This window comes from Meles meles, chromosome 13 (assembly GCF_922984935.1).
Source record: "Meles meles chromosome 13, mMelMel3.1 paternal haplotype, whole genome shotgun sequence".
NCBI classification, from domain to species: domain Eukaryota; kingdom Metazoa; phylum Chordata; class Mammalia; order Carnivora; family Mustelidae; genus Meles; species Meles meles.
Genome location: NC_060078.1, coordinates 60510339 through 60534549, shown reverse-complemented (window position 1 = coordinate 60534549; position 24211 = coordinate 60510339). Strand labels below are relative to the sequence as shown.

At 37.5% G+C, this 24211-nt stretch overlaps 1 protein-coding gene across 4 annotated transcripts in view; it reads right to left on the bottom strand.

The window, feature by feature from the left end:
• BTRC (beta-transducin repeat containing E3 ubiquitin protein ligase) overlaps positions 1-24211 on the bottom strand; it is a 181898-nt gene that overhangs the window by 11011 nt on the left and 146676 nt on the right. For all 4 annotated transcript variants that reach the window (XM_046027159.1, XM_046027160.1, XM_046027162.1 and 1 more), the window contains 9 exons: positions 16090-16321; positions 12355-12541; positions 7841-7937; positions 7128-7265; positions 6528-6646; positions 4653-4902; positions 4034-4152; positions 2441-2551; positions 931-1009 (listed from right to left, as the gene is read on the bottom strand). In XM_046027159.1, coding sequence (XP_045883115.1) covers positions 931-1009; positions 2441-2551; positions 4034-4152; positions 4653-4902; positions 6528-6646; positions 7128-7265; positions 7841-7937; positions 12355-12541; positions 16090-16321 — 1332 coding nt within the window. The remainder of the gene's footprint in view (positions 1-930; positions 1010-2440; positions 2552-4033; positions 4153-4652; positions 4903-6527; positions 6647-7127; positions 7266-7840; positions 7938-12354; positions 12542-16089; positions 16322-24211) is intronic.

Below are 24211 nucleotides of genomic sequence, written 5' to 3'. Positions count from 1 at the left end.
AACTTCTGCCGTATATAAATTATACCTCACTTAGACTAATTGTAAATGAATTAAAATACACATTTTAAAAAAATATGTGTGAAACATGCAGATAAAGCAGGTCTGGTGCTGCAAGAATGAGCTTTAAATCCAACAAGGAAGACAAAGAAATGCCTGCCTCTCTCTCTCGATTCTCCAGAGCAGAGACCACCAAATGTTGAAAGTTAGGATTCAGAATACTGGGCTTCAAATGCTAGCTCTCATCTTTTTCCTGTGTTGTGCTCCCTGGTGCCCCACCTAATCTTCTTTTTCAAATGGCAACAGCTTTTAACCTTAGGCCATTTTCTCATCCGGGCGTTTGGTGAACACCATGATAAAGAATTTAGTGCTTTCAAAGGTGACTTTCCTCCTTTTGAGTCACTGCTTTCTTCAAATGTCAAGATGTTCATGGCAAGGGGGTATATGAAGAATAAAAGCCGTGGGATTCACGTTGCTGGAGGCAGCATGCCTTGAACAGGCTGTAGAGCTAGGGGGCTGACCGGGGGCTCCCACAGGCTCCCACGGCACTTTTTGCAGGCACAGGTGTGCAGGTCCTCAGCTTCTGGACAGGTTCCAATTTGAGTAATTATGCTCTCTTTCTCTAAGTACCCCCTACCGTTTCTGGTGGATACAGAATTCTTACTCACTTCCTGTACTAAACTGTGGTGTAGAGTTGCTGTGCAGCTGTTAAACAGCTGCCACGCTCCTCTCTGTACATAGTCTCTAAAGCACTTTTGGATGAAAGGCGCTATATAAACATATTTTATTGTCATGTATTGGTTGCCTTTCCACTTAGTAGTAGGTTTTGTGAGCTTCTAAGTATCAAATCCAGATCTGTATTCCACAGCACATCAATGTTTAATTTTTTCTCCTTCCTGTTCCCCAACCCCCTCTAAACAATGAGGCTCTTACCACAAGGGTCCGTAGACAGAGTGTTCCTGCAGGAGCACGGGGGTCCAGAGCAGCTACAAGATCCCACACTTTAATTTTTCTGAAGATCAAAAAGGGGACAAAATCTTAATTAGAAGCAAAATTAAGGGACCACAGGAAGAATAGCAAAAAGTCATGGCAATATATATGTATGGTGAATGTGATTTATATGATAAATGCAGTTCACAGGAATATATAAAAACTTTTTTGTTTTGGAGACTTGGTTCTTGCATTCATTCTTGGATAGAGGCTATTGGTCTTAACGGAAAAATGTATGGGTTTAACCTAAACACGAGAAATAGGTTAGCTTTAACCAAGCCGAAGATAGTGAATGGTAAAGTTACACCACACTTTGTGGCTGGGAAGAGATCTTATACATTAGACGTCTTAATGATATAAGAGGTTACTTAGACCTAGAAACCTGTAATTCTGAGGCATCTTCTTTCTGGTTAATTCTAAGAACGGCACACGTAACATGTACCAGACAACTGGACCCACTGAAGAACTATGGAGTTTATACAAGCAAATTCTCATATTTTGATTTAAGTAAGAAAAGTTTAGCCCTTCTGAAAATCAAACATACGGTCATGTCTCCTCAAGGTAAATAACAGACAAAATCCAACGAAGATGGGAACAGATCAAAACCAGGGCAATGAGAAAATATGACATAGCTGGAATATGTCCTCATACCCTGAACAATTTCCCATGGGTAGAACAGTGATGGCCGACTTAAAGCAGAGGGAACGGTCTATTCCTGCTGCGTGAGTTGTCTTCACCACTATAGCCAGCTCCTAAACTAAGCTAATATTTTGAGGTAGTTTCTGGCTTTTAAAAAGCTGTCAGTATGTGAACTACAGCCTTCTACCCCCCATGTCAGGCACGCCGACGAGAAGAAATGATAAAGAGACCTTCAGAAGTGAATACACTTTTGTATGAGTTTACTACATGTTTAGCAGTGCTGGACATGGGATCCATTCACAACATGAATGGATTCTAAAACCACTGGAAATTAGACCAAAGAAAATAAAGATTACTAAACTTGTCACTGAAATGCTAGGAGAAGTGAAGACAAGAGAGCTGCACTTTTAGGAATTATTCAAAGAGATCCAAATTCAAGAGCCTATCACACTATGCCCCAAAGATACTGCCTTCAATACTTCAGTTTTATTAAGTCATTATTTTACACACATATGCTGGTATACTGGGTTTCCCCAGTTCTTTGTTTTATAGGGTAAGACAGACAAATGCATAACCAAATAACTAAAATGTTAATGAAAATCATGAACAAACAAGTGCAAATAAATGACTGGGAAGAACATTTTAGAAAAGTAAACAAAGGAGAGGAGAACACATAGATTAGACACAAGAAATATTGTATCAGATCCTTTCTGTGAGATCCAAATGTTTCAGAGTCAGGTTAATACTATATTTAATATCCTCAGGGAGAAGGGATCAAGATGTACATTTTTTTAAACCCTGTTAGCAAACTCACCCATCATAGGCCCCACTGACTATCCTCTTGTTATCAAATCGAATACAGCGCACCAGTTCCTCATGGCCTTCTAATACTCGTAAACACGCACCACATTCTATGTCCCATAATCTGGAAGAGAAAATTAAGTCACGTGAATTTTCATGTATTCTTTTCTAAGCTTGGAATATTGTAATAACATACTTCTTGTGTCTTAAAAAAATCCCCCAAAATAAAATCAATCAACATTCATTCAAAAATGTATTGCTTTCAATGTAATTTATTTCCTTTCTGCTTTATAACTCAGGCAAAAAAAAGTATTATTTAAGTTCAAATGAAGTATGTATTTTCAAAGCACAATGCTTTATATAATCCCGTAACCAGGGTCTCCAAGGCATAAAAAGGATGAATTCAATGTACCCAGTTGCCTGTGAAGTAAATGACCAAGCCAAGAAAAGTAATGCTTCCTGAAATCACCAATAAGAATGAGATGTAGAGTGCCACTGATATCCTGCCTTCACAAAGCATGTCCACCTCTGTTACTAAGGACACTCTATTTTCACCCACTGTCCAGGACAGTCTTTCTCTATAATGGAAACAAAATGCAAGTTCTCAAAAACATTTATATACTAACTTAAAAAGCTGGCAGTGCCTGGCTGGCTGTCAGAAGAGTGTGAGACTCCTGATCTCAGGGTTATGAGTTAGTGAGCTCCATGTTAGGTATAGAGATTACTTAAATAAAATCTTAAAATTGCATGCTTTCAGACTGAACCAAATGAAATGACAATTTCCTTAGATAAAATAGTTTTGTTTTTTAAATGGCCTTTTCACCTTAGTACTTTTTGAAGGAAGGGAGAGGATTGATAAATCTTCCAAATTCTATTTGTATCTCTGTCATTCACCTTTGTGAAGAGAAAACAACAAAAAGTATTTCAATCTGTGGATTCTTCATAATTTCAAAGACTGGCAACTCCCTGGATAATTACGTAATGCGAAGAAAACAAAAGTGCACAATATATAGTACGGAAACAAATCTTTTCTTTTTTCTTCTTCTTCTTCTTCTTTTTTTTTTTAAAGAACACTGGCAGAGAGAAAAGGCCTTTGGCTATTTATTAGCACTTTTCAACTGTACACAGGAGGAATTTAAAGAGGAGGGCCTTCAACCTCCAACTACTTATCATTCTTGTCCACTTCTTCATTCAAGCAGTGCCTTTAAAACAGGTCTATCTGGTAATAAAACTATTACAGGAAGAAAACACATCAACAAAAGGCTTTGCTGTGCTTTCAGCTTGGGGCAAACTTTTTTTTTTTTTTGGCCAACTTTTGACCCATGAGAAGCTACAGAAAGGAAGAACATCTGGGGTGCCTGGCTGGTTCAGCTGGAGACAGGGATGACTCCTGATCTTAGGATTGTAAGTTGGAGCCAAATGTTGGGGGTAGAGATTACTTAAAAGTACAAAACTTAAAAAAAAAAAAAAAAAAGGAAATAAAAGAAATACATTTCATTAGAAACATAACATACTCGAAGATAACACACCTAGACTTCTGTGCGCTAACAGTGAAAGGCAGGGTAACAATGATCCCTTCTGGGTAAGAAGAGCACCTGCTGCTTACCTAATAGTGTTGTCAGATGAGCCACTCACAACCAGTCTGTCTCGGTACTGCAAACAGGCAATGCCGCGTTTGTGTCCATTTAAGGTCCTCACAAATTCACAAGTACTTGTGTTCCATACCTGAAACAGAAATAGCATTTGGCAGTTGATTTGGTGCTTTTACTAGTAAGATCTATGGCAATTGGAGTCTTGGGAAAGCAGAAAATAGCACTGAGCCAATAGGGGGAAGACAACTTCTCAAACCACACCAAATCAAAAACAGAGAGGGGAAAAAATGGACAAGTTTAATTCACAGCAACAAAGGGCTAATTTATAGTTGGTTGCTATCACATGAGAATTCCTCAAACTGATTTAGTCTTATGGGGCTAATCTCGTTTGCAGCCAAATTTTCTTGAAGCTAAATTTACCTCTGCCCTTCTCATACTCACCATTATTTACAGGAATAAGATACCTAAGATTTTCATATGGCTTGTCTAACTCATTGCCTTTTTACACAAAGACTAGTGTCTGAATATTAAATTACTCTACACTGATGTTTAAATATGAAATTTTATTTGTTCAGATTTTCACATGAACTCCCTTACTCTAAGTTGGGGACTTACTGAAAAATGCCTCATTACCTTTATAGTCCTATCTCCAGATGCAGAAACGATGTACTTGTCATCAAAATCTACAACATTGACAGCAGCTCGGTGTCCGACCAGCACCCTCCGGAGGGTGATGTCAGTTGGGGAGGCCATATCCCATACAGCAATGGAACGGTCTTTGGAGCACGTCACCATCATGCCATTATTGAAACGCAAGTGCAGAACTGCTTCACAATGGTGAATCAACGTGTTTAGCATTTCACCTGTGTTTACATCCCATACTCTGAAACAAACAACATTAAAAAGGTTATCTGAGGTTTCGATGGTGCTCCTGGCTATAATCCTATTTGACCACCACATTCCCCATCCATCCCGCCCCATTTTCATAATTAGCAGCTTTGAGACTGAGCTGAGGTGAAGAGTTCTGATGGACCATGGGGGAAGTCATAGACAGAGGGCTGGACTAGGAGAGCAGGAAAAGGAAGGGACAGGATGCTGCCAGTGTGAAACCCTTAAGACAAACTACTTGAAATCTAGGTGAGTTATGGGGGATAGGAATGAAGATGTAACCACCTACTAACTGGGCCCAGACTTCAAGATTATTATAAAACTTCTGACATTCAATCTGATACCTTTAATGAGATACATTTTGAAGGAGGAATCTGATCCATAACAGTAGCATTAGTGTACCATGGGTAGCCTTCAGGAAAAAGAACTGACATGGGCCAAGAAGCTTCTGTAACAGACTGACTTAGTACTATGGATTTGAGCCTAATTACCCTGGATCTTTGATTTCATCATACGCAGGCCAGGCGCAAGATGAACTATACTCTAAGTTTAAGGCCCCATTTCTGTGCCTTGAATGGGGGTAGAGATCAAAAATAGCCATCCCATTATAAAGGGGGACTTACAGCAGCAGAGTGTGGGATGTTTGGATAGCCTGAGAATTTTGTGTGATGATATATTTAACTTTGATTACCATAACACATTTTATTTCCTTTTCCAATTTAACCCCATCTTTCAGAAAATCATTTTGTCCCTTATCCTATAAACGATGTTAGTCTCTACAATGCTTAGCTTCCTTGAGGCACTCCACAGCATCAATAAATGTTAAATGTCGATAACTATAAGAACTGAGTTTGCTATGCCTTTAAGTCAAAAGACAAGAAACAGGAACAGCCTTTTCTCTTCACAGAGGATAATTTCCAGTGGTAAACATTTAACTTTAGAGAGTCTAACAATGCAGTTAACTGCCTTTTCTCCTTTTTTTTTTTTTAAGTTACTTTTGATGCATTATGTTTGCTAAATCCTTTAGCTTAAGGCAAAACTCCTAACAGAGGTTTCCAGCAGTGTTGCTGGTACCCAGCACTCAAGCTACACTGGACTCCAGCAGCATAATGGCTGTGTCATCAAATCACTAACGCCTCTGGAAATTGAAGGCCCCTCCCTGAGTAAAGCTCGCAATTAAAAACTGCAGGGACAGCAGGGGAGGGGCTGGCAAAGAGAGAGCATTGCTCACCTGTACACATTTTAAAGGAGATAATACATGCCTATACCACAGTTATAACCACCTGAAAGGAGGCTTTATTCCATTCACATCATTCCTCTGTGAGCTGGTTTTTGTAAAGAATGCAAAGTTTACCAAGTTTCTGTAATGGATGATTCCCCCAAATTAAAACAGAATATGTAGTTTTCTTCAGTGTGCACAAATGTAAACTTGCCTTAATCATTTCTAAATCAAAAGTTTCTAGGTGGACACAATGATGTGGAGAGTTGATGGCTTATTCCTCCTTAGTTAGGAAGTTTCAGAACTATGTTCATGCAGCTATATACAAAATTACTATCTATGACAAATAACAGAGCAGATCTGATTTTCCAGAGTTTGAAAGACCATTTGAAATTTTCTACCTGACTGTGGAATCCGATGATCCAGTTATGATCACCCTCTCATCATACTGGAGACACAGGACAGAACCCGTGTGGCCTGTGAGAATTCGCTTGCATTCCAACGTGCTTTTATCCCAGATCTAGGATGGCAAACAAGACCCTTTTGATCAATGTGATAATGGGGTGCTGCTGAGACTTGTTGGCTCTATTATGTGTTTGATTCCCTGAAAGAATCAAAGCCCAGAGCAATGTAGAATGCATTCTTTTCTATAGGTATAGCTAAGTACTATATATATGTGTGGCTTCGATACTAATGCAGACTTTATCCTTTTCATTAAGGAACAGGGGTAGGCTATAATTATGTGAGGCCCAAAGGAGCAATAGCACATTCAATGCACTTTAAGAAGAGAATTTAACCCTAGGACTATCTATTTGTACATGCTTCTGGCAGGAAGCAAGTAACTGTCCTTTAAGGAAATTATTCAGGCTTTGGGACTGGAAACAACCTAAAACTCTCATTTACTTTCTGGAAATAATGCTTAGATATGATGTTCAAATTGCCTTATTAATGTGGACACCCTTGTTCATTCACCCACCTTCCCATAACTAAACAGACCTCACCTTGATAGTGTTGTCTCGAAGGCCGCTTACTATCTTTTGATCATCATACTGTAAACAGTAAACCCCTTTGCTTGTTTCACTTCGGCAGTGGATTCTCTGTAAACTATGTCTTCCACATCTCCAATTAGATTCTATTGTCTGAGGGAAGGAATGGTAAAGAGGAAGTAATTAGGAAAGGACCAGGACTAAGTTCTTATCTGACTTTCATGGCAACCAATGACTAATGTTCAATGCTTCACTCTATTAAATACACAGACCTTAAGGCAAACTAAAAATGTTTTTAAAAAGCCACTGTTTAAAATTACATAACATTTTTCCATTTGCAAAGTTATTAAAGATTTATTTTCTAGAGCTCTCCCACATATAACTCATTCAATTAAGTGATAAACTGGTGGGAAAGGGGCAACAGAGGTCAAGCTATAAACTACATAAGGTTCTGTGCTCAGTGCTCCTCATACATATGTAGTGGCCATTTCTACTAGTGAACTTCCAGGGAGGCTCAATTCAGAAGATATCTGAATATCAGATTCTAAGTGCAACTTTAACAGTCTCACTGCTATTACATGAAGATGCCATCTTTGCTCTCTCATTTAGCTACCAGTAAACAACCTTTAAAAGCTTTAAAATTTTTTGCCTGGCAATTTACTGTATTTTACCTGCCCTATTTACCAAAAATAACTTTATCTGGCAAATACTCAAATATAGATTCTTACCTCAATGTCTTGTATAATTTTAGGATAAAGTGCTCTGTAAAAAGAGTTGGGAGGAGCATTCCCATCAGGAGGTTTGTTTTTGAATAAATACTGTCCCCTAAAAAACAAATATTTCCCAATAAAAAAATCACAATATTATACATTTACAAGGAGCTTCACAGTTCTTCAAAGTGTTTTCACAGTTACCATTCCATATGATATCTATGACTAGCCTGGAAAGGCACAAAGCCAAGCCTGATTTCAGGAGTCCCACGGCAAGGAATAACTTTCTAGATTCTAAGGAACTAGGTCAATACTGACTATCAACATGGTGATTTGCAGTATAGCCATCAGAGTATAATGTTATAAGGTCAACAAACAGAGTATAATCAGAACTTATCAACTCGCCTTTCAGACCTCTGTAACACATAGATGTATTGGTCTTATCTTTTGAAAGTTTTATTGGTGATGAAAACTACTATCTCTGAACTGGGCACATGCCCCCAGTTTTTTTTGTTTTGTTTTGTTTTTTCCCCCACTGAGTAAGTCTGTGCCTGTGTCAGTGGAGCCTAGGATCGTGGGCAGTGAGAATGTCTCTGTTACAGAGATCATTTTTTCTAGTCTGAATTTACATGGGGTAGGGTGGAGTGGCAGCTCAGGCACCCAGGCTGCTCATGATCAGCACAGCTATGCTTTAAAAGCAGCAATTCAGTTCATTTCGACAGAAAACAAAGGGAACACAGGAGTGTCCAGCAGCAGGTATAGAAGACGAAAATGCCTAAGAGCACTGTGCTCTCAAGTCTAAGGCTTGACATTCTCTCACAGGTGTGTTCCTGGCTATGCACATACATACATGCGTTTTACTGCCTTTGCTGGATCCCAGTGAGCAACATTTGTTAGCATCTCCTTCCTTATGACAGCACATCTCTGGAATACTCATATCCCAAGCTAGATCTTTGCTACAAAAAAAAATCAGTAAATGGCAATCACTTCCTGCTGGGTAAAAAATTTAATTCCTCATCCTGAAGTTAAGAACTCACCAAACACGGTGTGGAAGCTAGTAAACCCCTCTATGGGTGTACTAACTGCTGTTCTCACTGGCACCGTGCCTTGCAAAGTGGAGATAGGCAGAAATGCCTCTGAGTGTAATCCTGGCACCAGAGAAATCATGTTTTCTCTGGGCCAGTCATCCACTCCTCCCTCTATAGCTCCATTACAATATAATTAATTGTTCAGTGTCTCCAGGAGTGCTTCTCCCCTACCCTCTTCCTATTATACACCTTGAAAATTAGTTGAGAAAATTTCCTATCAGGAAGGTAACTGGCTTTCAGTTCTGTGAAATCTACAATGGAGAAGCTAAAGTAACAGTTTTTAAAAGGGAGCTAATAGGAGCAAGAAACATGATATGCCAACATAAAGGGCAAACAAGACACATTATTAGATAATTCTAGGTTACAAGTACACTTCCTTGAACAATCTTATCCTGTGTAAACACACTGCAAGCAAACAACAGATTTTGCATGAAGAAATTTTAAGTCTGGTTAATAAATGTAACTTGGTAATTTCAATTCCAACATCCTTTCATGAGGTAAGAATCACTACATTTGTATTGCAGGTAAATAAATCAAATGTCATGGAGATTAGGTAGCTTGTTCAAGGTCACATAGCCAGTGAGTAGACCTGGAATTTGAATCTAAGTCTAACTCAGAGCCTACACTCTTACCTACTTTATTGTCTCCCAGGGCCCGCCATCCCTCATAGATTCCTGTCTCCCCTTTTAATCTTTGGTAATTGAATACAGGCACCCCAGGATTTTCTTCATACATAATGAAACTTATCTCTACATCCCAAGAAAAGAGAAACCATATTAAGCCTCTGATCTCATGCCTGGCTAACGTATCTAAATTTCTTTCAAGTTAAAGGTGCTACAAAAAAAGTGTTAAAAATCAGTTTTTCAGTCTAGATCTGTGTTGTAAGTCAAAACCTTTTATGATAGAAGCTTCTGACAACAGGGACCACTTCTATGTGAAATGCCTAGTACCTCTGAGAACGTGAGTACATGATAAATGCTAAATATTAAATTTAGAATGTTATCATAAAATGTGATCTGCTGATTAAGAAAATGGACTTCCCCAAGTGATCTTTTATTACACTTTTAAGAGTTACCATTACTGAGCAGAAAGAGCGCATTCAATATTATTCAAGACAGAAAACGAAAAGAGTACATGTCATGAACTGTCAAATTCATGTAGATACAAAATACAACAATGGAGTAGAATTTAAACCTGAAGTTTCACTACAGAACTATATCTACTTATTTATTTATTTATTTATTGGTTGGAGGAAATGGAAGAAACTTTAAAAGCCAGCATCTGGGGAAAGGTATGACAGAAAGACTTTATTGACACAGTAGGGTTAGTAAAACAATCTGAGAGAAGATGAGAAAGTGATCATAGATTAAATTTTTAAAAAAGTTGGGGAGGACGCTAACACAAGAAGAAAGGCAACGTTTAAAAGTAGAAGCAGCCAGAGAAAAGTCAAGGGACTATTAGTGGAGGTCTTCATGGGGTGGACAAATACTTTGAATTTCATGGGGCTTTATCAAGCTAAGATGACAAATGTGGCTTAAGACAAAGAAATATGGTCTCAACTCTGAAGGATACTGAAAAGAATAGGAATGGGTTCCTGTGATTGAACAGATAGTGGAAAGAGTAATAAAATTAATACTGGATCCTAGATTATTCCTTAGCCATCCCTTCACATATCCCTTTAAAAGGCCAAAAGGCCATCTTTTCAATGATCTTGTTTTCTTTCTTTATAACTAATGTAACAGATCTTGCTATTTACTGCCACCGCCAAGCAGGAGCCTACACTTATCTTTGGCATTTCACATGCATCTGCCCAAATCTGCCCATCTACTTCTTCTTCTTGCCTTCAAAAAAAGAATCTGTGAACTACCAATGTCTGATAAAGGTTTACTATTATTTATAGTCCAAATATGAGCAAAGTGTATTTTAACAGGGAAGAAAACCTTTATCACTATGGGAGTGAATCCCTGTGATAAGAGATTTCAGGCCAAGAGTTCCAATTTGGAGGACCTTCTTTTCTTTTCTTTTTTTGTTTTGTTTTGTTTTTTTCTTTTCTCTTCTTTTATTTTCCCAAGAGGGGTAGTGGAATATTCCTAGCTACCCTAAAATTCTCCCATGTGAGCAACTGCTCTATATCTAAGGCTGGTCCTGACATGCTTAACAAAATGATGGACTTGGAATCCCATATAACTATATACTTTTTTGTTTTTTTTAAACAATAAAGAGTTTATTTCAAAAGTATAAAGTAAGTTATGAAAGGCTTCGATTTTTCTATACAGTGAAAATAAAAACATATCTGAGAAGAATAACATTATGCTTTCATTTATTCATTTTTATATAGCCAAACAAAACTGCCTGATGTTTGCTTCCTTTAACTGAATTTGAAAGAAATTTTAAAGTCTTCTTAATAGCCAGAATGACAAAAATTTCTTGAAGCACTTAGTATAATACTTAGAGGTCATTATGTTTATAATATATTAATGAATTTCAAAGCTGCAAAAAAAAAAAAAAAGAAGAAGCCAACTATATTTAATGAAAATTGCTAAGAAAAGCTGATCCTCTTTTCTTAACTGTTTTGTATCTTTTTATGGTCCAAGATAAATAATTGATAAAATTAATTGCTCAGAGATCCCTGAGCACACATATGCCTGCTGGTGCATATCTATCAGCTAAAATACTTACTATGTCACCTTTATTTTACTTATGAAATATTCACACCTAACTTTCTTACAGTGACATTCTAGAGGTATCCTCTGAGAGGAAACTACATACAGAAGGTATCTTCTGCAAGTTCTAATGAAATGGTACCTGTATGTTAAAAGAACAACAAAATTGGTGAAGTCTCTTAGGCTGCTAATTATATAATGCCTTAAGGAATTTGGGAGTAAGCAGTACAATCTTGAGAAAATATGGATCTTATGAAGAAAAAGTGATATACTCTAGATCCCACATTTCACTCCTTCTGATGACTAGAGTTCTTATTCTAGTTGAGTGTAAAAATAATTTTGATTACAAAGGTGAGAAAACACCACAGGCATGGATTAAAGACAAGAAATCTTCCGAAGGAGAAAATACTTATTTGTTCAGGATTATTTCAGGCATCTGATGGCTTCTGTGTGATTTAAAGTCATCTGTCTTACAAACTGCCTCTCAGCCCTTTGTCAGGACACTAGTTTCTGCCCAGAGAACAGGATGCTCTCAACGGAAGTCAGTTTTTATTAATTTTTTTGTAAAGCTGTATTAACACATTATGATGTCATTTATCAGTGATTGGCCAGAAGAAAAATGCCTAAGTACATGTACAACTATTTTATATTGTGTACTATAAACCAGCTAAATCACGTATTAATGATAAGTAGTCTCACTAGTTCCCAGTGTTATTCCAAAGATTCTGAAGGGCCAGGTCCTGAAGTTCATCTGTAATAGTAAGAAAGTTAAAAGGCTTACCACCCTCTTCGTTCTGCCAGGCCTCGCCACAGAGAATCTGTCCTGACCATCCTCTCGATGAGCTTCTTCCATAACATGCCATCAGATGTCACTCGGTACCATTCCTTACATACAAGTTCAGCAGCACATAGTGATTTGGCATCCAGGTATGACAGAATGTTCTCAGCAATGTGATCCAAACCCCGAGCTGTTGGGGGAGGGGGGTGCAGGCAAAGAAGAAGAATATAGGTGGTGAATGATTTTTTACAAAAGGTCCTTGAAAACAGAATAGCATTCATTCTGCTCCGAAGGTACATCATTGTCCCTAGTGTGGTCCAGTTTCTTTTTCAAACAGAAACTTGGGTAAAATGAGTGTCAATAATTTTTCCATAAGGTTACAGAAATGAACAATATTTTCCATCTTCCTTTAGATAAGGAAGTTAAAGCTAACAACCAGCAAACCCAAGACATTAAAAATAAAAAGGATTCCAGAAAAACAATTCCATCTATCTATATGGATTTCAGCACTAGGGGATGTTCTATGGATGGCATCTCAAAGTCTGTGATTCAGACCCCCCCAAATCTCTATATTAGGTCCATTTCTCATTCTCTCTCTATTACTGCTGCAGTTCCAAAGCTGTTCAGTAAAAGAAATATCCTTTAAATGTACTGGGGGAGAGGCACTAAGTCAGAATGTGCTGGGTTATAGAATTTTGGGCATGTAGAAAGAAGAGAAGAAGGAAATACAGACTGGTAATAGGAACATCCCGAGAGGAAAGACAGAGAGGTATGTTTAAGTTCAAGTATGACTTTAATTTCAGATGTTCAAAAAAACTACATTTGAGAGTAGTTGCTGCTATAAAACCTAAATGACAGTTGACCAAACAAAAACAAAAACAAACAAACAAAAACAAAAACAAAAAACACCCCAGACCAATAAATAACTTGGTTAGCATTTCAGAGACCATTTTGTAGGATGTATAGAGGAAAACAGTGGAAGTAGATCTTAGGCTGACTAAACTGGATGGGCTTCCCAATTAAAATACTCTACCACCCAAATCTGTAACTGAGGCCTCAGAGGAATAGATCCTATAAAATAGGATGATCATACTAATAAAGCTTTTGGCTGCTGTTCTAATTCACAAGTGAGACAAACACATTCACAGTTACTTCTCTTTCAGGTTACATATCAGAGGTTTGCTAAAGACTTAAATAGTGCAGAAGGATTCCTTCATACTCTGACTCCCTGAGGCACAAACTTAACAAATAGGAAAGAGAATACCACATTTCATTTTGTGCCTTTCCCTTGAAGCACACAAAGACACACTTGGATGCCATTAGCAACAATCCAAATGTGCTTAAACATTATTCTAATTATAAAATTGTATGGATATCAGTCACATTTTTCAGCAGATTTGGAAAAGAAGGCATTAAATGGATTTTGTTTGGCTGGCATCACATGTTCATATTTAAGCATAAGCAGATGGAGGCATCCATCACCTAATTCTTATTAAAGGAAAATGACTATAAGCCAATTAAAGATATAATAATTAGTTCTTCATGCAAAAAACAGTGATGGTACAGTTCCTGCATGTTTAAATTGAAACTTTCTATGCCATCAGAAGTTTCCAAAATCCATTCCTGTGTTTTTAATGGCTATCATCAAATTGTTCCTGATCTTTCACTATGTCCCTACAGTAAGTCTTCGGAAGTAATTTCACCTAACACTCCAAACAAACCCATTACATTAATGGATTATAGGCATTTTTTGAAGTAGTTTGGTTTACTAAATGTAGCCAGATGGCGTAGGTTTATAAGTTAAAATGGCCATAAAACATTAGACTGATGATTTAATATCTTAGAAAATGGTCAGCAGATACACACCAGGGAACAGGATTAGGCAAAGGATACACAGGTCTAATCAACTCCTGTTCAATTCTTAGTGGTATATGCTTGAGATAGTGGCATGTCTTGGTAATTGGGGAGAGCACAGTAATGAGGTACACACAGATTGTTCACACAATGAAAACTGTTTGCCTATGGCTAAAACAAAATCCAATGAGTGAAGAAGGGGCAGAAGTCTATTCTATTTAACAAAACATATAGGTACAAATTTAGCTTTAAAATGGTTATTTCTAAGCTATAAATAGGTATTTCTTTTGTTTTAAAGGGGGATTTAAATTCCAATTTTGGAAAAACAAATTTCCAAAAAGATAATTGGCAAAGATTAAGCAAAGAAGTAATACACAGTTTTACAGAGGGTTGGTATATTTTTCATAGACAACAGTTTGGCACAAGTATTAAAAACCTTGAAAATGTTCATAATTCTTTAATGTAAGAAACCCACTTCTTTTGTTTTTTCCTAGGATGCCCAAAAGATTAGTAAGAATGTCCACCACAGCAAAGTTTATAATAGGAAAAACATTTTAAACTACCTATATGTTCCAAAAAGGTGTTAAATAATATGTGTTTTGGCCATCTTAAAGAATATATAATACTATAAATAATTATGTTTTAAAAGAACACATAGGAAAATACATTAAGAAAACACAGTGAGAGAAAATGTTACAAACACTATGATCCCAGCTTTAGAAGGAAATATACATAACTAGAAAAAATAGTAAGGCCAAATATTAATAGCATATTAGCTATTAGTTAAATAGTAAGGCCAAAATATTAATAGCATATTAACAGCTCTCTCTGAATGGTGGGGTTCTGGGAAATTTCATTTTTACATTTTAAACTGTTTTGAATTTCCTAAAATTCCTTTAACTTCTATAATCAGGAAACTGGAAAAATTAAAAAAAAAAACAAGATATGATATTTTATAGATTCACTCATCTTTTGTACTCTATTTTCTTTCTTTCTTTCTTTCTTTTTTTTTTTAGAGAGAAAGAGTGCTAGTGTGAGGGAGGAAGAAATGGAGAGGAAGAGAGAGAATTGAGCACAAGGCAGGGCTTGATCTCCTGACCTGACCCTGAGATCATGACCTGAGCCAAAATCAAGAATCAGACACTTAATCTGACTGAGCCACCCAGGCACCCCTGCACTATATTTTCTTCTAAAATAAACTTTTAACAAAGAGGACAATCTTATGTTTTCTTGAGATAGTATTTGCCCCCAATACTGATGTCTACATAGTGTCCTAGGATCACATTGAGCATTCAGTAAAACCACATCATCCTCCCTTGAAAAAAAATATTTTAAGTGTATATGTGCAGGTGTGTGTATTTAAATATATATATTTATATATATATAGTTTTTGAGAGCTCTTTGCAGTCTGCAAACAGTGAGACTGCAAAGCCGGGAGTTTACATATTTAATGTCATAAGACTCCTGAGATACTTTTCTTTCTAAAATACTCAATTAAAAATGCTTCTTATTCAGTCCTATAATTTAAATATTCTGTTGATAAATTCCCATAGAAATCCAAGTACATAAGTTAGCAATATCTTAAAAACTAAGATACATTATCAAGGTAATACCTCGGAAAATATTTTATTTGCATCTCTCAGTAGGTAAGAACAGGATGATTAGAAGGGCATGAGATACAGAGAAGACAGGGGAAAGAGGAGTCTCTATTTCCAGAGAGTGATTTTGGGTATTTATGCCCCCAAGAAGGTACGATTAAAGGACTCAGTTTATAAAAATCAAGCCAATAAAGACTTTTAAAAAGAGAGATGAAACTCCAGTTCCACTACCATTGTAACATATCTTCCAGGCAAATTAATAGCGCACAAGTACCCGTAGACATACCTGGCAGAGCAGTTATGAAATCCCTCTGCAACATAGGTTTAAGATACGAGTTTATGTGCCCATGTTGGTAATGACACATTTGGGATATAAGATGTTCCACAAATTCCACTTGATCGGACTCTGACCACTGCTCAAAATATTTGACACACAGTTCTTTTTCCTTCTCATAGCTTGCTGAGAGCTTTCGTTGCTTGGGCACAATCATACTGGAAGTGCCATTGGCAAGTTTTGTCTGTAGAAGGAGTGGATTAAAAAGAAACATAAACAGTAAGTATTGAAAAGGAGGGAAATAGATACTTTTCTGATCTGGCATGCTTTGTTAAGTCTATATGTTGGAGCTCACGCTGTTACTCATTATTAACTGGATATTTGTGAACAATTACACGGAAAGCCACACAAAGACCACCGTAAGTTGGTAAATCAGGAACAATGCTGGACAACTAGGCATCCATTTCTAAAAGTTCACAGGAAGATATTATTTGGAGATCTACAGTTGAAAACTGAAAGCTGAAAGCATGCTAAGTTATTATTACTAGCAAGCAAAAAAGCTAATTTGTTTTTTCTTGTATACACCAGTTACTGGGCATTTATACAATTACAATTTATTTTTTAACAGTCAAGAAACCTTCCGTGCAAAGAAAGGCTGATGAATAATTTGAGACTCTAGTACCTTTGGAGATAAAGCTTAACTGTAACATTTATATGCTCAATCTAACCTTTTCCTTCTAAAAAAGAAATCAAAATTACATGCCATAAAATCTTTTTATTTATTAGTTCATTCAGTAAGTATCAACTGAGCACCTACAATGTGTCAAACACTCTCCTAAGTGCTAGGAATACAACACTGAACAAAAATAGCAGTCTCTATCATCAGGCACTTATGCTACAGTGTGTACAGCATGATAAAACCATAAACAAACAGAAAATATAAGGTAGATAGTGCTATTAAGAAAAATAAGGGAATAGGAAAAAACTACATGTTATTGTAGTAGGCACAATTCCAAGATGGTTGACCCCAAGATTCTCGGCTCGTGGTGTACACATATCTTCCCTCAGGTATTCAAACAAACACATAGGTACTGCTTTGATTTAAGGTGCCAAATCGGCTGGCCTTAAGATGGGGAGATTACTGTAATGGGTCTGACCTATCAAATGAGCCCTTTAAAAGCAGAGAGTTCGCTCTAATTGGTTGCGGAAGAAGAAGGGGGACCACATGTAAAAGGATGTGGTCAGCCTCTGGGAGCTGACTGAGCTCCCAGGTGACAACCAGAAAGGAAATGGGGACCTCAAGCCTACAAAGGCAAGGTACTGTATTCTGACAACAATGATCTGAGAAGAGAATTTTCCCTCAGAGCCTCCAGATGTGAACTCAGCCTGGTCAGCATCTTCACTTCAGTCTTGTGATATTAGGAGCTAAGGAACCCGAGCCATGCTGTGCCAGAATTCTGACCTAGAAAACTGTGAGCTGATGAATGGGTGCCATTTTAACCTAATTTGTTACGTCGCAACACACACACACACACACACACACACACACACACACACACACACAAACTAATATAGTTATTTAAGTCTGAGGGGTCAGAGATAGCTTCTCCAAAAAGATGACATTTAAACTGAGACATGAAGGAAATGTGGGAACTAGACATTTTGTTACACAAGGGAAGAAACATCTAGGGCAAAGGGAATTTGAGGGCAAAGGTCCTGGGTGGCAGTCTCTCTGACACCTTCAAGGAACAGGTAAGAGGCCCAGGGTGGAGAGTATAGTTGGAGTAGTCCAAGCCAGATCATCCATCTCATTTATGTGGTGACAGCTAATCTCCAGTGATGGCTTGGGACAATTCCATCCCTGCCTGAACACGAATGCCATTCCTCCCATGAAAAGGTAGAGTTTATCTTAGCTTTTGAATCTGGGCTTTGGCTGACAGAATGGGGAGAAAGTGACATTCTAGGACTCCTAAGCCCACACAGCTTCTGCTTACTTCTTCTTAGAGCCTTGAGCCACCCTGTAAGAGATTCAGGCTACCCTCCTAGAGAGGGAAGTTGGGAAGATGGGAAGCTATGCAGAGAGAAAGGTCACATGGAGAATCACCTAGAAGCCCGAGAATAACATGATCTGACACCTCCTAAAAGGATTACTACTGTGTGAAGAACAGGTTATAGGGGACATAAATGGAAATAAGGAGACTAATTAAGAGACAACTTCACAGTAGTCCATGGAAGAGAATAATCTTTTGGACTTAAGTGGTAGCTGTAGAGGTGGTAAGAAATAATTGGGACTCAATGTGTATTTTGAAGGCAGAGCAAACTGGATTTGCTGACAGACTGGGTATGAGGAAAAAAAAAAAAGAATACAAGGATCATGTGCAAATTTGAAGGTGGGGACACTTGGAGAAGATTCAGAAATCAACAAACTTTTGCTACTCTGAAAAAAGTTGGCTTTCTTTAGAGGGTAATCACAAAGCTGTACAACTGGTACTTTTCAAAGTAATCTGATAGATCTTTGGCATATTTGTCTGAGGCAATCCCAATCTGGCAGGGAGGCCAATGTTACTATGGAGCTCATACCTGCCTGGACATGCTGAATGTGCCCTAAAGCTATCATATTTGTATAATCAACTTCTGCTATCTGAGGCATAGTCCGGCTTAATTTCTAAACGTTAAATCCTGCACACAGGTTTCTTTACAAATGACTCCTGATAGATATCTGAAAGTATATTTTCAAGAATGGTATTAGCCGTTTTGTTTACACACAAAAAGCTAACACCTGTAAGAAACAAGTCCTGGTGTATGGAGCTGGATGTTTTCTAGCACAAGTGCCACTCTTGTCTATGAGAGAGACTAAAAATGATTAATAAGAACCTTGTTGGACCAGGCCTTGGGGGATTTCAGAGCTGCCTTTTGTGTAGGTTATTTGTTTGCATTTCAGAAAAGGAAAACTTGTGAAATATGGAGTAAGATTTAGTGAGCTAAGGAATGGGTGGGTGTACAAGCTTGACCAAATGCCACTTCTCACCTCAACAACCCAAACCTCCCACTCCATCATTTGTCCTTTTGTCTTTTAAAAGGTAGAAATGGACTGGAATTGGATGCTACCCAGGGTATTGTTTTCCAGAAATGCCAGTAACAGAGAACAACAGTCTGCAATGGTAATGAAATGATTCTATTTATAACCTTCAACAAACCAGATGTTTCTATAATCACAGGGAGTCATGCTTTGTTCAGTAGTTATCAGACTAGTAACAGATAAAAATGCCTAAGGATTTCACAAGTTTGATTATTCCACTGCAGGAGTTAAAGTTCGGTATATATGTATATAAGTATATATACATATACTTTAAAATTTTTTTTTAAAATTTGAGAGAAAATGAGAGTGAGAGAGATCACAGAGGGAGAGGGAGAAAGAAGCAGGCTCCCCACTGAGCAGGGAGCCAGATGCAGGACTCGATCCCAGGACCCTTAGATCACAACCAGAGCCAAATACTGATGGCCAACCAACTGAACCACCCAGGCTCCCCAAGGACTTTCTTATATTTCCAATGATCAAATCACAAATGTGACCTAAACCATTTGGCTATTAGAAATGAAGTATAAACTGAGAGTTCATGAATTTCCCAACTGTCTAGGCTACACCAGTGGGCACTGCATTTTAGTTACCACCCCCAAAACAGAGTATTTCCTTGTGAGGTAGAAAGACATACATCTCAGCCATCATCACTTTGAATGAGTTACTCTTAACTACTACACCACACTGCATTAAGAGCTTTGGTCCTACAATACAAAGACCTGGTGTCAAATTCTAGCCCCTCAATTTACTAGCTGTGTGTCATGGCATAAACAACTTGATTTTTTCCCCTCCTGAGTCTCTGCTTCCCTCAGCCGCCAAATTATAGGATATATTCCACTGGGTTTTTGTGAGGATCAAATAAAATAATCTAAGAAAATCATGCTCAGCTCACCACCTGGCACACAGGAAAACGCTCAATAAACCAACTCTCTTGATGAACTTCTGACACCGCTGGAGTTGGCCTTTCCTTCTCCTTTTGAAAACACATCCTTCTTTCTCACTGTGTAATATATATTTTTTAAATTTTCATTGCCGCAAATGTACATGGAACTGCATAATCTCAAGTGTACAGCTTGATGAATTTTCAGAGTATAACTAGAGCCTAGATCAAGAAGCAGATAACCATGAGCCTTATAACCCCTGCCTTGTGCTCCTTTTGTTGGGTCACTAGCCCCACCAAGGGTAAGCACTTTATTTATTTCATTAAAAAAAAAAAAAAAAAAAATATATATATATATATATATATATATGTACTTTTTAAAACTGCCTACCTATACAATGTACAGTAGCATTTAAAAAATGTAATACTTAGGGATAAATGTAACAACATATGTGTTAATACCTGTAAAACTAAAAACAACAAAACAGTGCTGAGGGAAATTTTAAAAGACTTCAATAAATGGAGAGAGAGACTATGTTCACAAATGGGACTGAATATGGTTAAGATGTTCATCTTTCCAATCGATCCATTGATAAGCGTCAATGTAGTAGCAATGAAATTCCAGCAAGCAAACAAACAAGCAGATTCTAAAATTTGAGTGGAAATGCAAAGGACCTAAACATTAGTCAAGCGATCTTACAAAATAAAAACAAAGATGGAAGACTCACATGACTGAATTTCAAGACTTAACAATAAAGCAATAGTAATCAAGATAGTGTGACCTTGCTGTAAGGACAAACATGTAGATCGATGAAACAGAATACAGACTCCACAAAGAGGCTTCCATATGGCCAGCTGATTTTTGAGAAAGGTGCCAAGATAATCCAATAAGGAAAATATAATCCTTTCAAAAGATGATGCTGAAACGTCTGGATACCCATACAGAAACAACAGACTTTGTTCTTTACTATCAACCATGTACAAAAATTAACTTAGGTGGATTCTGGACTTATGTGTAGGAGCTAACACAGAATGTCTAGAAGCAAGCATAGAAGAAAATATTGGTACTCTTGAGGCAGGCAAACATCTTTTACACAGGGCACAAGAGCACAGACTTTTTTTTTTAAGGAAAAAATAGATAAATGATAAGTTAGCATGTGGCAAAAATTTAAACTTCTGATTTCTAAAAAAGAAAAAGTTAAAATAAAAATACAAACCACAAACTGGGAGAAAACATTTGCAATACATATTTTTGACAAAGGACTTATATCTAGTATATATAAAGAACTCTTAAAACTCGATAATAAGAAAACAAATAACCCTAGTTTTTTTTTGTTTTGTTTCATTTTTTTCTTTTTAATGAACCAAAGATCTGAATAGACATTTCACAAGAAAAGAATCATGGATGGCCAATAAGCTCATGGAAAGATATTCAACATCATGAGTCACTAGGGAAATGCAAATTAAAATCACAAGGAGAGGGGCATCTGGGAGGCTCAGTGGGTTCAGCCTCTGCCTTTGGCTCAGATCATGGTCTCAGGGTCCTGGGATCGAGCCCTCCATAGGGCTCTCTGCTTGGTGGGAAACCTGCTTCCCCCTCTCTCTCTGCCTGCCTCTCTGCCTACTTGTGATCTCTCTCTCTGTCGAATAAATAAATAAAATTTTTTAAAAACAATCACAATGAGATACTACTATACACTTATGAGAATGGCTAAGATGAAAAAGACTGAACATACTGGCAAGGATGAAGAGCAACTTGGACTCTCATACATTGCTGGCAATAATGGTTAAAGATACAACTACTTTAGAACACAGGGCACAGTTTCTTAAAAAACTGAATACATACTTATCATATGACCCAACAACTCTGCTGCTAGGCATTTACCTCCCCTACAAAATGAAAACATCTTTACACAAATACTTGTACATATATGTTCATAATAGTCCCAAGCTGAAAAAAAAAACTCAATGTCCACCAAAAGTTGAAAAGCAAACTGAAACCTATCTGTAAAATGGAACAGTACTCAGCAATAAAAGGAATGAACCACAGATAACAAATCATGTGTATGAATCTCAGACACATGCTGAACAAAAGAAGTCAGATACCAAAACTCATACTTTACGACTCTACTTATATGAAACTCTAGGAACAACAATCTAATTTGTAATGATAAAAACAGATCAGTGGCTGACTGGAGCTGGATGTGGGGATGGGACTGACTGGGGTTAAGGGTGCAAGGGAAGTTTCTGGGGCAATAAACGTGTTCTACAGCTTGACTGTTACACAGCTGTCTGTATATATTTGCCAAAATTCATCAAATTATATACTTAAAATGGGTGTATTTTATTGTATGTAAATTATATTTTAATAAAATTGAAACTTCCAAGGATAGAGTATTCCTAAGGATAAATGTTACTGCAATATTAGTTTCATTTGTAACTAAGATATTACATTTATAGAGCGCTCAGAGATAAAGGTCTTTGTTATCAAGCCTCTTCCCTCTATCATTCTCTCATACAGATTTTTCTACTAATGGCTGAAGTAAAAGTAGCAAAATTTCAATTTGAGAACCTCTGAAAATCCACAAGGGCACAGTGAAAAGTTCAATTATTAAAAAATCAAAAGGTTGTATATTAGAGTGTATGGGAGAAAGGGTAATGGTTACTGGTGGCAATAGAATTGATTTGGCTTTCCCAACAAAAGCTTGATGACTCAACCACTACTGCTCAAATGTCTAGGAAAGCTGACAAACAACCTCAGTTTAATGGTAACACTAACTGCACAGATCTTCTGCTTTTCTGTTTACAACGAACAGTTCCAAAAGAAAGAAAGGAAGAAAGAAGCTGTCAGATGACAGGCACATAAAATGAAAGGACTTAAGCATTTATATGACTCTCCTCAGCTTAGTCCTCAAAGGCTAAAGGCTAACATTTCCCACCTACCACCCCTGAAAAATATTACAAGCACCACTTTCAAAATTACCATGAATTCCTTTGAAGCTGAGCCAGGAGGGAAAATATAGACATTAACCAGCCTAACCATCACCACTGCAGTATCAAGTGAGCTCACTTTGCTAACTGTATTGAGTACAGGTTGGAAGATGCAGTATGGACTGGATGAACTTGATGGTGAAATGATGATAGATGTTTCTAGCTGGCAATCAAACCCTGCTTTTAATCACAGGGAAGGGTGTGGGTTGAGCAGAGAAAGAAAAATGTTCCAGACATAGGACACCCTTTGGAACTGGGGCTGTAAGGGCTAGATAGAGTAATATTTATGATATTTAAGGATTCTGTTTGGCTTTAAGAAGGGCTTTGAGAAGGGGAGCTTGATATAGTTAATGGGGATTAAGGAGTGCACTTGCTGTGATGAACACTGGATTATTAAAATAAAATAAAATAAAAACTTTTAAAAAAGGGCTTTGAGGAAAGACTCGGGCATTGAAACCCATAGCAGGAGAAAGGGGACATAATGATTAAGCTGAGGAATGAGTCTAAGAATAAAATGGGCAAGGGTTGTAATGGGGATAAGGCTGCAGCCTAGGAGGGATAAAACAAGAACTTGGACTAAGGCTGGAACCTTAGAGTTATCAGTCAACCAACAACCATTTATTGAGTTACTTCTCTGGGCACTTTTCTAGGTGCTGGAGAAATTGTAGCACCACAGCTTCTTTACCTTCTCTAGGGAGGAGTAGGGAGAGAATATATAATAAATACGTTAACTTCAGAAACCAATAAATATTGTCAAGAAAACAAAATAAGGTAACATTAAAAAGGGAGGGAATAGCACAGCCTACTGTAACTGAGGTGGTCATGAAATGATGCAAAGGAGTTAACACTAGAGCTGAGATCTGAATAACGAGGGTCAGTCTTGTGAATATCTGGGAATAGGCCCCCAGATACGAAGGAGTCAAAGGTGTGTGTTCAAATGAAAGACAGAAAGAAGGCTAGTATGGCTGGCCCAGAGTGAATGTCAGGAAATGAGGTTAGTGAGGTGGCCTGGGGCCAGATCACAAAGGCCTTCTGGGCCACAGTAGGGAGATTGGATTTCATCTGAAGTGTAAAGGAAAACCCCTGGAGGTTCTGAATGAGTCAAGTATGACATCATCTGATTTAATCCTTTAGAAATATTTATACTAGCTGCCATGTAGAGAACAGTGAGGGGATAACAAGAA